General features: G+C 47.3%; 1 protein-coding gene across 2 annotated transcripts; it reads right to left on the bottom strand.

The window, feature by feature from the left end:
• Positions 1-829: 829 nt before the first annotated feature.
• Positions 830-10,808, bottom strand: LOC121177331 (serine/threonine-protein kinase DCLK2-like). 2 transcript variants are annotated; one of them, XR_005893222.1, is made up of 16 exons: positions 10,024-10,808; positions 8,127-8,515; positions 6,031-6,157; positions 5,789-5,920; positions 5,599-5,687; positions 5,361-5,433; positions 5,146-5,251; positions 4,958-5,015; positions 4,751-4,870; positions 4,513-4,659; positions 4,223-4,356; positions 3,940-4,017; positions 3,684-3,780; positions 3,288-3,368; positions 2,815-3,154; positions 830-2,677 (listed from the first exon to the last, which is right to left on the bottom strand). XR_005893222.1 is itself a non-coding variant. In XM_041031629.1 (15 exons), the coding sequence occupies exons 1-15, from the start codon at positions 10,457-10,459 to the stop codon at positions 3,029-3,031; spliced, it is 2,193 nt and encodes a 730-aa protein (XP_040887563.1). In that variant the 5' UTR covers positions 10,460-10,808; the 3' UTR covers positions 830-3,028. The 2 variants fall into 2 exon arrangements, 1 of the variants encoding a protein (XP_040887563.1); XM_041031629.1 differs by having other exon boundaries at positions 830-3,154.
• Between the last annotated feature and the right edge of the window lie 1,345 nt (positions 10,809-12,153).

Here is a 12,153-nt window from a genome sequence, read left to right as displayed (position 1 = left end):
TTCAGTCAAGGAAAAATAAGTTTACGAAACAGTTTCTTTTGCGTAAACAGAGAGCAGGCGTCTTCACATCGACACACACTGATAGAAAAATCTGACCCAGCTGTGGCTGCACCACAAACACCATCAACAGAAGGCTCCTCTCGGTTTGGTATAAAGCAAAGAGAAAAGAATTAAGACTACTGGGTTCATAGCAGGCAGAGAAGGTCAGAGGCCGAGCCACTGATTAAACGTTTGGCTGCAGCTCAGCTGAATTTCGACGGTTCATAGCCACGACTTCAGCTGCTCATCCCGCCAAACTCTTTAATCAGAGGCTCCGGCCACAGGTAAAGGCCATGGAAAGGTCGCGGTAAGGTCATAACACTGCATCAGGTCAACACATTCATCCATATGACGACTGACACTTCGTTTCAAGTTTAAAATAAAAAAAAAAAGGCCGACCCCCTTCCCTTAACGTAGACACACACACACACAACGTACTTTCCCCATTTCCACGTGATTTGAAGCTAAAACGTTACGTGGAAATCAAATACCAACACACACACTTATTTACACACACACACAGCTTTCCTTCATCCTTATGACTATAATAACCAGTAACTGACAGCATGATGGATGTGTGGATGGAGCGATATGATTGGTGGATGACCCACTACGTCACATCTCACAGACACGTGACCATGTAAAGAAAGAGATCCGTCACCGTCCGGTTCTTTGTTGCTACCAGATCTTTGTTGAACTCTTTCGTTACAGTTCGCCGACACCCTTCAGAAACCTTGTTTATTTTTATTTTCTGCTTGTTTTTTGTATTTGAATCAATAACTAACTAATTTTTACAGTGTGAAAATGTTTCCATATCAATGTGGAAAATCTTTTTTTTTTTCTTTTTATTAAAGTTACGGTGTCTCTTTGGGAAAAACAAGGTTTTTTTTCTGGGTGCTGACACATCATGTCTGTGATGAGATTATTTCTTTTAATTGTAGAACTTTTTTTTTTTTTTTTTTAACTGCTACTGTTTCCCTACTTCACAACAGACTCACACAGACAGACACCAACAGACAGAGTGATATTTACAGTATTTACAACATAGTTTATCCTCCGTAAACTGCAGGTGGGAGGTGATGGTCTGGACTGAAACGTGCCTTTTAGCTCAGTCATACTGCAGGTACGAACCTCAGACGGCTGTGGAAAATTTTTTTCTTTTTTTTCTTTTTTTTAAATCGTGAGGTTTGAAAGTCTCTTAGTTAATTTGAGATACAGTACGAAGCCTGGGGGACAGGTGAAGAGGACACTGAGTGTATGTAGAGAAGGCTCATTGTTTTCATTTTTCAAAACTGAATCACTCAACTCTTTTTTTCTGATTCTGGTTTTTAAAAAAAAATCTGTACAACCAAAATTCAAGTGGAGATCAGGTTTTAAAAATATAATTTGCAAAGCGGTGGCTCTGTTATTAACCATCCGTGTGCACTGTCTCAGTTTTCTGTTGGCCTCCTCCGGGTTTACTGCGTCTTCCTGGATCAGAAAACACCTTTAAGATGCGTGCGAACACAAAATCCATTCAATTTAAGTTGAAAGGAACAGTTTGACACTTAGCCTAGCTTAGCATAAAGACTGGAGGCAGGGGGAAACTGCTAGCCTGAGTCCCTCCGTTCAAAAATACCTTTACTAACGCCTCTAAAGCTGAATTATTATGAAGAGAAACATGCTGTGCTGTTTCTTGGAAGAGCACCAGTTTTCACGTGTGTGTATTAAACAAATAAAATATAACATGTTAAGTAATGATCTTTATTGGTTCTGTTAGGTGCGGTTTTTAACTGTGAACGGAGCTGAGCTAGTTTAATCACCTCCCGGCTCCAGCTCCATACTTAGATTTAAATATGTCAAACTAAGGTTTATTTTAGCTGAAATCTGTAAAAGCTGAAGACAATTAGCCTCATGTGTTAATACAAGTGCTGCGCTCTGAGCTTGTGGAGGAAAGGGGGAGGGATTCGTCAGCAGCGTAAACAGGCACAGTACTCGAATCCTTGGAATTGTGGGCGCCACGTAGAAGAAATGAGAAACGTCCTTCAGGCCAGCAGAAGGAGAGCTGGAGGGCAAAGGCAGGAGAAATGGGACGTTTCCCAGAATAAATGGAAGACATCCTGGTCGCCAAGAGGCAGCGACTGCAGAGGAAATAATCCCCAAACCAGAGGCAGAGTTTTGTAAATGAATCAGTAGTGAACGTGGACCGAGGCCTTTTCTCAGGGCCTCAGAGTTCAGTCTCACTCAGACCAGACGTAATGGCCATTTTCAAGAAATGGTCCCATGAGACACTGGGTAGTGAAACAGTCCAATAGCACCTTCATGGTGTTCCAGTGTTGATATGGTTTATGTCCTTTAAGCAGCAGTGAGGTGACTTCATTAGTGTCTATGGGAATCCTCTACCAGAGCAAAATGGACCTTTGACAGACGTCCAGTGGAGCTCATCAAAGAGGACGGAAATACTTTCCAGGACAGCAGCGGAGACGGGACTTGAGGATGGGACTGTTCTGGGCCAGAGCTGAGGACAGTTTTCAGGCAGCAAATTAGAAATAATACTAGAGAACTTGATTTGCCTCCAGAGGAGCAGACAGCACGTGTCCCAGACCAGAGGGGGACAGACCTGGCCAGGTTCCAGCAGGTGAGCGAGCCTGTTCGTTTTCTGCAATGGAAAAAGGAACAGGTTCAGGACCAGATCTGTGGGAACTGGTCTCTAGAAGAAGCAGCAGGATTTGTGTGGTTTTCAGTAGAAGAAAGAGGGATGTGTTTTAGTTCAGAGGTGGAAAACTTTCACTAAACTGTTCAGTTTCCAGAGGATGAAATGGAACTTGTCCAAGAACAGTGGTGAGGACACTTGTTTGGTTTCCTGTCCTGGACTGGATGGTGGTGGACTTGAAAATCATTGGTTTTCCAATCATTGGCTGAAGCAGGATGTGTCCTGGACTGGCAGTGATGGAACTCATTTAGCTTTCATTGGAAAAAAACAAAACAAAAACAGGGAACTGGTCGGGTTCTAGACCAGAGGTGAGGGAATTTGTTTGGTTTCCAGTACTGGTGATTCCTGCTCTGGTTCCAGTGCGTCTCCACTGGTCTGGTCTTCAGTGCTGCTCACAGTGTTGGAGTCTACGGGAGCCTCATCCTGCACGAAGACACCGGCGTCAGTGAGAGGTTTTAGTGTGAAAGTTATCTTACTGACAGAAGAAGCTCGAGCGCTTTTATTCTGAAAACCGTGTGCAGGACTTGTGTGTTAACGTGTTTGCATGTGCTCTTACCGTCACCCAGGGGTGCGACAGGACCTCCTCAGCAGTGAACCGCGCATCGACGTTCACCTGCAGCATCTGACTGATCAGCATCTGAGGAACAGGTCACGTGACAGTTAACAGTCTGAACTGATGTTCCACTGAACCTAATGCTGAAGCTGTGTGATTTTAGAAACGGTGTTTGTGTTTTGAATCTTTTAAATTGTGAGGAAACATTTTAAATTCATCATCTGCACTAGTTAATACCTCTAATCCCACCCAGAGTGTTTGTGGGTAATTATTTATTCCCGTTCAGTAACAACAGTTTTCAGAAACAGATTCTGTGGAGTTTGTTTTGTAGCAGACCGGGTCGCGTTGAAAGCTTCGCCTGACAACGCGCTTCCTGTCAGTAAAATCAGCGACTGGTACCTTTGCAGGCAGACTGATGCTGTCCCAGTCCGGAGACGGAAACTCCAGCTTCCCTCTGAGGATCTGATCAAACAGCTCCTCCTGGACGTTGTTCTCACTGAGGGACAGGAGGAAAATGAATTAGCTGGACGAAAACGATGCAGGTGTTTATCCGTCGGCGGCGTAAAAAACATTTCAGTCTAATAGAAAATAAGACACTGCATTAGTAAAATACATGACTGAACATTAGCTCCAGCAGAAGTTTGTGTTCACTGACCTTCTGAATGGAGGGAATCCACACAGCAGGATGTAGGTGATCACTCCTGCTGCCCAGATATCAACCTTCAGACCATAACTACACACACACACACACACAATAATAACATAATAATAATGTTTGGACTATTAAATCATTTAATTATAATCTAAACTTTTTGGTGACGTGCTTTACAGGACAGGTGAGAAGACACAGCGTGAAACTTCTAACTTCTGTTGAACCTTGTCTGGATTTCAGGATCTTAAAGTCTGTCACGTTGAAACACACAGAAACATGATCTCACCCGGTCTCTGCGATGATCTCCGGGGCAACGTACGTGGGCGTGCCGCAGACCGTGTACAGCGGCCCCTCCACCACCGTCGCCAAACCGAAATCACCCAGCTTCAGCGACTTCGTGCCGTCTGGATATTCACACACCTGCAGAGCACAAACACCTGAAACCCTCCCAAAGAATTAAACTAAAAACTCTGTGTGTGTGTGTGTGTGTGTGTGTGTGTGTGTGTGTGTGTGTGTGTGTGTGTATGTGTGTGTGTGTGTGTGTGTGTGTGTGTGTGTGTGTGTGTGTGTGTGTACCAGCAGGTTCTCGGGCTTGATGTCTCTGTGGACGATGTTCATTCGGTGCAGGTACTTGATGGCTCCGGCCAGGTTGAACACCATGGCGCTGGCGTCACGCTCGCTGTACTTGGTGGAGGAGGTGATGGCGTCGAACAGGTCTCCACCCTGAAGGAGACAGAGGCGTGAAAACAGTAACCGATACTTTAAACTATCAGAGAGGAAGCAGAAGCAGAGGAAGAAGAAGAAGGTGACGCACCTTGACGAGCTCCATGACCAGGAACAGCTGAGAGGGCGTTTCATCCACCTCGATTAGCTGGATGATGCTCGGATGTCGAACCCTCCGCAGCACCGCCACCTCGTTCTCTATCAGGTGCTCCTGTTCTCACACACACACACACACAGTCTCAGGGTGTGATGCTCAAACAGTGAACAGTACATGATGTAGATTATATGTCGGTGTTACCTTCCCACAGCAGCGAGCTTTGTCGATGATCTTCAGGGCGTACTCCTGTCCGGTCGACCTGTCAATCAAAAGACAACAGGAGCTCGTACATTAATCGATCAAACTGAACATCATCTGAATTTTCCTCGAGTCGTCACAGTCTCAACAGTTTAACTGAGCCAGTCGTGATTACACTTTGTGATCCTCACCTCTCCACGCACTCCTTCACCACCGCAAAGTTTCCGTCTCCGATCACTTTACCCACTTTGTACTTCTCGTTGATGATGGATGAAGAAACGGATCGATTCCCGTTGACTGCGAGAACGAGAGGAGAGATTTCTCGTCTTTACTCTGGATTCTGATTTTAAATTTCACTGATAAGCTCAACGCTGAACCCACAGCCAGAGTCTGTTCGTACACGCACCTTCCACAGTGGCGTCGTCCGGCTGCTCGGCCTCTCCGTTGACATCGGTGGAGGAACCGCGACGAGGGGAAATCTGCAGAGGAAAATCAGAGACTTATTTTTAAAGCATGATCTAAAATACAACTAAATTCAAAACACGAGAGAGAAACCGACAAAGGACTGAGATCTGTGTGTTTTCTGACGTTAATGGTGAAATAACAGCAACCAATCAAAACCCAGATCGGTCAGTCAATCTGACCTTGAGGCTGCGTCGAGTCCCGGGGCTGGTGGGGGAGGGGCTGGACCTGGATGACTTCCCTGCTGCCTGTGATCCTGACGCCTCATTGGCTACAGACAAAAGAAAGGAACCGTGTGATTGGTCAAAGTAATTTGGGTCAAAACCGGCCCGAGTGATCAGTGCTTATTGATTAGATCTGGTAAGTTCACACCTGGGCCAGGAGACTTCGTCCTGGACGGGCCTTTGGGTGGAGTCTTAGAGGAGGACAGCCCGGAGCTGCTGGGAGTCTTGGGAGTTGTAGTTTTCTGAGGGACAGCGGTGCGGGATGCTTTGGCCCTGCACTCTGAAGACGCAGAAAGAGACGGAGGGGACCCAAATCAAACAGTGAAGCTTCCTGACATCTTTAACACGTGTGTGTGTGTGTGTGTGTGCATATGTGTGTGTGTGTCTCACCATTAACAAAAGCCTGTGTTTTGCTGCTGTGTGTGAGCACAAAGTCGTCCTGGGCGTAACGAAATTTCTCAGGCCCACACGCCATGAACACATCGTCATCCCCAAAGAAATCCTGCAGACAAGTCAGCTACACACACACACACACACACACACACATTGATTTGTCAAAGTTCTGGAAACACTGTGTTGTTGTACATGTAACTGTGTGTGTGTCTGTGTGTGAGAGAGACTAAGCAGACGACAGCTGGGAATATTCAGATCACGTTTCCTGCTGCCAACGCTGCAACAGGACCTAACACACACACACACACAGAAACAAACACACACACTGAAACAAACACACTCTGTGCTGTCTAAGAACTGTCTTGAGGATTAAATTGCACATCAAAATGTCCTAGATTTAGGCAGAGAGAGAGAGAGAGAGAGAGGAGTGAACTGCTGAAGAAAAGATGGATCAGCGGAGGTGTGTGTGTGTGAGGTGTGTGTGTGTGAGGACAGATTAAACAGAAAAGCAGTTCAGGCCCGGTCACACCAGCCAAAGTCAAACACAACTCCTGACTAAACATTTGGTTGTAGAAGCGGCTCGCAGGGCGAGCTGAAGCGAACGCAGCTGCGAGCGAACATCATCCCGTTTGTCTCGTCTCTTCTCCCGTGTTCATGTCAGAACACAGAAAGGAGACGGCCGCGCCGCTGAGGAATTTTAATGCTGTACAGTTGCTGGGAAATTGGCCTCAGCACAAACAAGTGTGTTTCTTTGTGTATTTCCACAGTAACTTCACACTTCCTTCATTCATCTCATTCCTGTTTCATCCTCTCCCTCCTCCTTTCCTTTCCTCCCTCCTTTTGTCCTCGACTAAACCTCACACTCCGTCTCTGTCCCATCGCCATTGCTCGCCCCCCCCTCCCCCCCACCCTCCTGCCACTGTGTGTGTGTGTGTGTAGAAGGGGGTTGTTACTGGACGGCTGGTTGCCATGGTAACCACACTGCTGTGTCAATGTGTATATGTGTGCACTGCATGATGGGGTTTCTGCATGAAGTGACTGCACAAACTGAAAGGGAGGACACACGCACACACACACACTCTCCTGGCTGTGTCTGAAAAGAGTGAAGCCGTCTGAGTTGCTGCCTTCAAAATAAAAGCCTTCGCTGTTTTGTTTTGTTTTGTTTTGTTTTGTTTTGTTTAACATGGAAAAAACATGTAAAACATGAGTCTAACGTCTCTAACTGCAGCTGAATCCAGTTCAGTTATTCCCAAAAGGTCTGTAACTACTGATTATTTTCATTATTGCTTAAACTACATGCTGCCACTTTATTAATGCACCCACACAAATATAGAAATAAAGGTCTAATGACACCGTGCTTTTACTTTGACACACTCAGGCCGTTTGTATGGTTGTTGCTCTTTCGTTTTGTGTGTTTTGTGCTGATCTGACTGATTTTTATTGGCACCAAAGCACTTTTCTATCAACACTGATAAGGTCTGACAACTGGCTGACATAATGGATGCTTTTATTCTGAAGGCAGCGTACGCTTACATTACTTTTATTTTTCATCTGAGCAAATGCAAACAGTTTTGTGCCGACAGGATAATGTGTGTTTTTGTGGGTGGGCTCGGTACACGTGTGCGACTGTGTGTGTGTGTTCGTCCGAGCTGTGTTCACTGCAGCGAGCCTCCTTCAGTCACAGCCCTCTGCTGTCTCTGCTCCTCGTCAGCTCTCTGCTGTCATTATGTCTTATCTGTAACTCCAAAGGAAGTGTGTGTGTGTGTGTGTGTGTGTGTGTGGTAAAAATAGCCACGCCAGTGAACGTGTGATAAGTTTAAATCCACAATCCTCAACTCAATGCGAGCGCACAAAAGACTTCCTGAGAGGATCCGAGCGTCTTCAGAGAGCTGACTGTCGCAGCTTTAAACCGGAACCACGTTCAGCTGGAAGAACCAAGTGTCAGGCTTCACAGAGACTGAAGTCGCTGTCCCATCATAATCCGGACATTTCACACATTTAATAATACGACTTTCAGTAATAATAATAAAATAATAATCGTTAGTTGCAGCCCTGGCCTTCTGTTGCACACCGTGCCTCATGTCCTGTCTCACCTGTTTTCCGTCCAGCGTGTACAGCCTCTTCACAGCCCCAGAGTCCAGCTTGATGGCCTCCGTGATGTCGGCCAGCACCTGTTCAAAGGAGTGAGCCGTCTTCTTGTTCAGCAGGATCCTCACGGCCTTGCGAGGCTTCACGCCGCTGCGGATCACCGTCACCAGCTTGGGCTTGATGAAGTCTTTGCTCTCCCTGGCCTCTCGACCTTCAGGGCGCTCTTTGGAGCTGACGGCGGTGCTCGCCGACACCCCAGTGGATGCGGTGGCGGACCGGGTCGAGCTTGCTGTGCCTGTCCCGGTACTAGCCCCGGGTTTCCAGCTTGGGATGGAGATCTTGGTGTAGTCGACCTTCCGGTAAGGCTCATTGGAGGCACAAACGTAGCACTCACCTGGGCAGAGAGAGGGCGAGAAGCAGTGAAGTTCATTTTATTTATATGATTTTACAATCTGCACAGCACACGACAACTGTTCGCCTGACTGTAGTCAAATGAAGTGCGGTAATAACATAAGCCGTGTGTGTGTTTGTGTGTTGGTATGTGTGGCCCATGGATGGAGCGAAGGCGACAGCAGATGTCAGATTCGCTCCCGTCTCTCTCTCTAAGCTGCAGACGTCAGGTGGAAAACCGAGCGTCCCGTCGCTCAGAGAAACTCAGAACCCAAAAAGATTCCGGTTCCTTTCGTGTGTGACACAGAAAAGCATCAAGGCCTCAAATCTGAGCAGGAGGCAGCAAATATTTGACACATCGCTGCAGCTCTGTGCGCTCACCTGTTTTACCTTACATGGGTAAAAATGACTCACCTTTCTGTATCTCAAGGCAAAACTCACTATGTTTTAGCACACACACACAAACCTGTCTGCACCTGTATCCCTCAGAAACACACACTCTCTGTCTCTGTCTCTCTCCAGGGATTGTGTGTTTGACCTTGTCTCTCCAGGTGGACGGGACTGCCCGGGGTTTTTATTCAAAAACCCGTCCGACACAGAACACCTTCAGAGGTGACAGGTTCAGTTCCTGCTCAGGGCCACGACAACACAGGTGTTTTATCGTACAACATTTTAATATTTTAACATGATCTGCTTTTACAGCGTCTCTGGCTGAGCGGCTTCCTGTTCCTGGCACTCACCCTCATTAGTGGACATTACCACCAGTCACACGTCGATACTGATGATAAGTGATGTTACTCAGCTCTGGTCTGTTTCAGGCTAAATGACTTTGGACGAGGGAGGAGGAGCGCACGGGCTTCAGAGCTGCTGCTGTTTTGGATGTTGTCAGATTTTTCACAGGCTGTTGTTTGTGGTTTGTTATTCAAAGGTTGATGGTTCAGGAAACTATGGATCTGATGGTTTGGTCTGTTTAGAGTTTAAGATGAGTCTGTATTGATTGTGGACTAATGATGCTGCTGTTGATGTACACAGAAATAAATAATTCAAGCGTGTTTTCACAGCAAAGACGGAGACAGGAAGGAGACAGCGTGGACGTTTAAGGAGGACAGATGAGCTGATTGATCGATGAAGGATGGGACAGGACCATGATTCACTCCTACGTAACGTTACAGTGGATCAGAAGTTCACTGATACGAGATAATCTGGGTAAAGAGAGTCAGTGGCAGCAGAGACGAGGGGAAGACGAGTTTCTCACATCCTTTGCTCCTGGTTAGGACATTATTTGACTATTTTAATGGAACTAAATGGTTTATTCCAGCAGGTCAGCTGATTATAAGATATCACCAAGTGCATTTCATCTTGTTAGTTTGATCCAAACAAAACCCAAAATGTAAAAACCACAACTTGTGGTTTCATGGCCAGGAGGTGACCTCCATCCAGAGAGTTTCACTATTTCTTAAACATGAATTAACTGTGAACAAAGCTGGGTAACAACAGGACTGTGAGTCTTACCTTCCACCAGCTCGTCCATACTGGTGATCTTCTTGCTGCCATCTATGGTGTAGATTGTGCGCACCCCCTGTGGCAGATGCAGGTTATCCGCCAGCGAGCGCGTCAGCTCCATCAACAGTGCATCGTAGGAACGGAACCGATCACTGGAGACGGCGTACACCAGGCCCTTGAAGTACCGGTCCCCGTTGCGGTAGAACCGGACCTTTTTGGCCCGTTTCTCGGAGGTGAGCGCCTGCAGGGTTCGGGTCCGGTAGTAGCTGCAGTTGGCGCTGTGGGCGGGGCTGGGAACCAGGCTACTGCCCCTGGAGCTGGGGCCGGACCCCCCACCGCCAGCGCTGCTTGTGGAGTCATCTCTCTTGGCGCGGGTGGAGCGTCCCCGGCGAACCTTGTCACGTTCGTCAAAGTGCTCCAGCTCGAGGGTCTTACTCAGAGACATGATGAATACTGATCCAGTAGCGTTCAACAGAGTCCCTACTACATACAATTCATCTTCCAACAGCGGTGAATAAGGCTTTTATTCTGGTTGCGGGTTTCTTGGAGAAATAACTTGTCTCTACTTTGAAAGTGGTTTTAGATTCTGAAAATCCAGCTCTAACTCCAAATCTTGTTCTACGTGTAGACTTGCTTTGTAAAATGCTTTGTAGTCCAAATGACTGAAGAACCAGCAAAAAGAAAATTTGTTTTTTGATTACCTGGTTCTGGTCCTGCCCGAGGGACAATCCCAATAAAAAGATGGACAGTCTCTAGATCAGGTAACCCTGCTGTAAATCCAGCTGCACGCTCTTCCCTCCTAAATCGACTAAATCCAAAAATCCAAGTATTTCTTTGACGCTTTAACCCAGAAATGTACAATGGTCGATCAGGTCAGGCTTCAGCGTCTTCCTGAAGGCCTCTTCAACACAGGACGTAGATGGACACCATCCATGTGCGTAGATTATTTCCCAAAGTGTGCAGCTGTAGTTCTGACACTGGTGATGATGGTGGTAATGGAAAGGTGGCTGGATTTTCTTGTGCCTTATTTTAACCTCAGATAATGAACGTTGTAGAGCAACTCCGCGGTTTTCCTGACAAAGGTCAACCCTGCTTTGTGATTTGGTCGTGTCCTCGCAGTAACCGTCCTGCAGTCTGAGCAGCCCAGCGGTATCCCCACCGTTCTGGAGTTAAACCCGGCACATTGTTGTCTGGACCTGGTACACGCACGCTGAGTCTCAGCAGTCCAGCTGGGGTGTAGTCCTTGTAATCCCTTTTTTTGGAGGGGGGGTTGTTATCGTCCAGTGTCCTTAACATCCCTCCATCACTGACAAAAAAAAGGAGACAACAGTCACATGGTTTACTGAGAACACAGATCTCCCTGTCGACCTGGGATACAGAGATGCAGCCGGCACATTCGGTTACCTCTCCAGGTCCAGGATGAGACCGGGATTTATGAGGGTTTCAGCCATTTAAGGATTCTGAGGACTGAGCACAGCACCACAGACTCTGGGCTTTCATCGGGAAATCATTACACCTCTGCCTCTCACAGCGTTTCCCTGCACAGTACAAAGAAATTCCTGATAAATGAAACGTGCAAAAGAGGCAGTGGGTGAAATGTAGTCACCATATTTTAGTGACATTAAATTTCCTGCAGAGCCACAGAGAGAGAAAAAAGGTTCATTGATCTCCAGTCAAATTAGATTTATCTGGAGCCGAGAACCAAATCTGAAGGTGCAGAGGAATAAAACCTGCTCGTCTCCCTCTTCATCTGATAAACCGATGGACTTTATCCATCAATCCGCCCAAACACTGCTGAGCTGTGCGGACACACACACACACACACACACACACAGAGGGAGGCACCTACCAATAATGCCGTGAAACCGGTTTGTTGCTATGGAGGCTTTCTCCTCTTCCCCCGGTGCAGTGTTCCGGTCTGTGCCCGTGGATCCGACGGCTCCAGGCGAACTTGAACCGCTGCGACCGAGCCGACCCGGTCCAGGCCGGTCCGCTAACCCGGGATGCGGGGATGCAGCGGCTGCGGGCAGGCTCCACCGGCAGAGGACCGGGATGCACCGAGACAGACGGCGGACAGCAGCATGGCCGCTGCAGCAGAGGGAGGAGAAACCGGCTGCGCACCCCCTCCCCTCCCTCCGC

Source organism: Toxotes jaculatrix, chromosome 23, assembly GCF_017976425.1.
Source record: "Toxotes jaculatrix isolate fToxJac2 chromosome 23, fToxJac2.pri, whole genome shotgun sequence".
Classification (NCBI taxonomy): Eukaryota; Metazoa; Chordata; class Actinopteri; family Toxotidae; genus Toxotes; species Toxotes jaculatrix.
The sequence above is the reverse complement of the archived record's forward strand: the minus strand, read 5'-3'. Positions and strand labels throughout refer to the sequence as shown.

Bases quoted from the DNA above. Each gene is read 5' to 3' on its own strand.
- LOC121177331 (XM_041031629.1), bottom strand. From the start codon at position 10,459: ATGTCTCTGAGTAAGACCCTCGAGCTGGAGCACTTTGACGAACGTGAC. The intron at 5,434-5,598 runs GTCAGATTGACT...TTTCCTCTGCAG, and splicing joins GGACTCGACGCAGCCTCAAG to ATTTCCCCTCGTCGCGGTTC. The intron at 3,155-3,287 runs GTAAGAGCACAT...GTCTTCGTGCAG, and splicing joins TGTCGCACCCCTGGGTGACG to GATGAGGCTCCCGTAGACTC.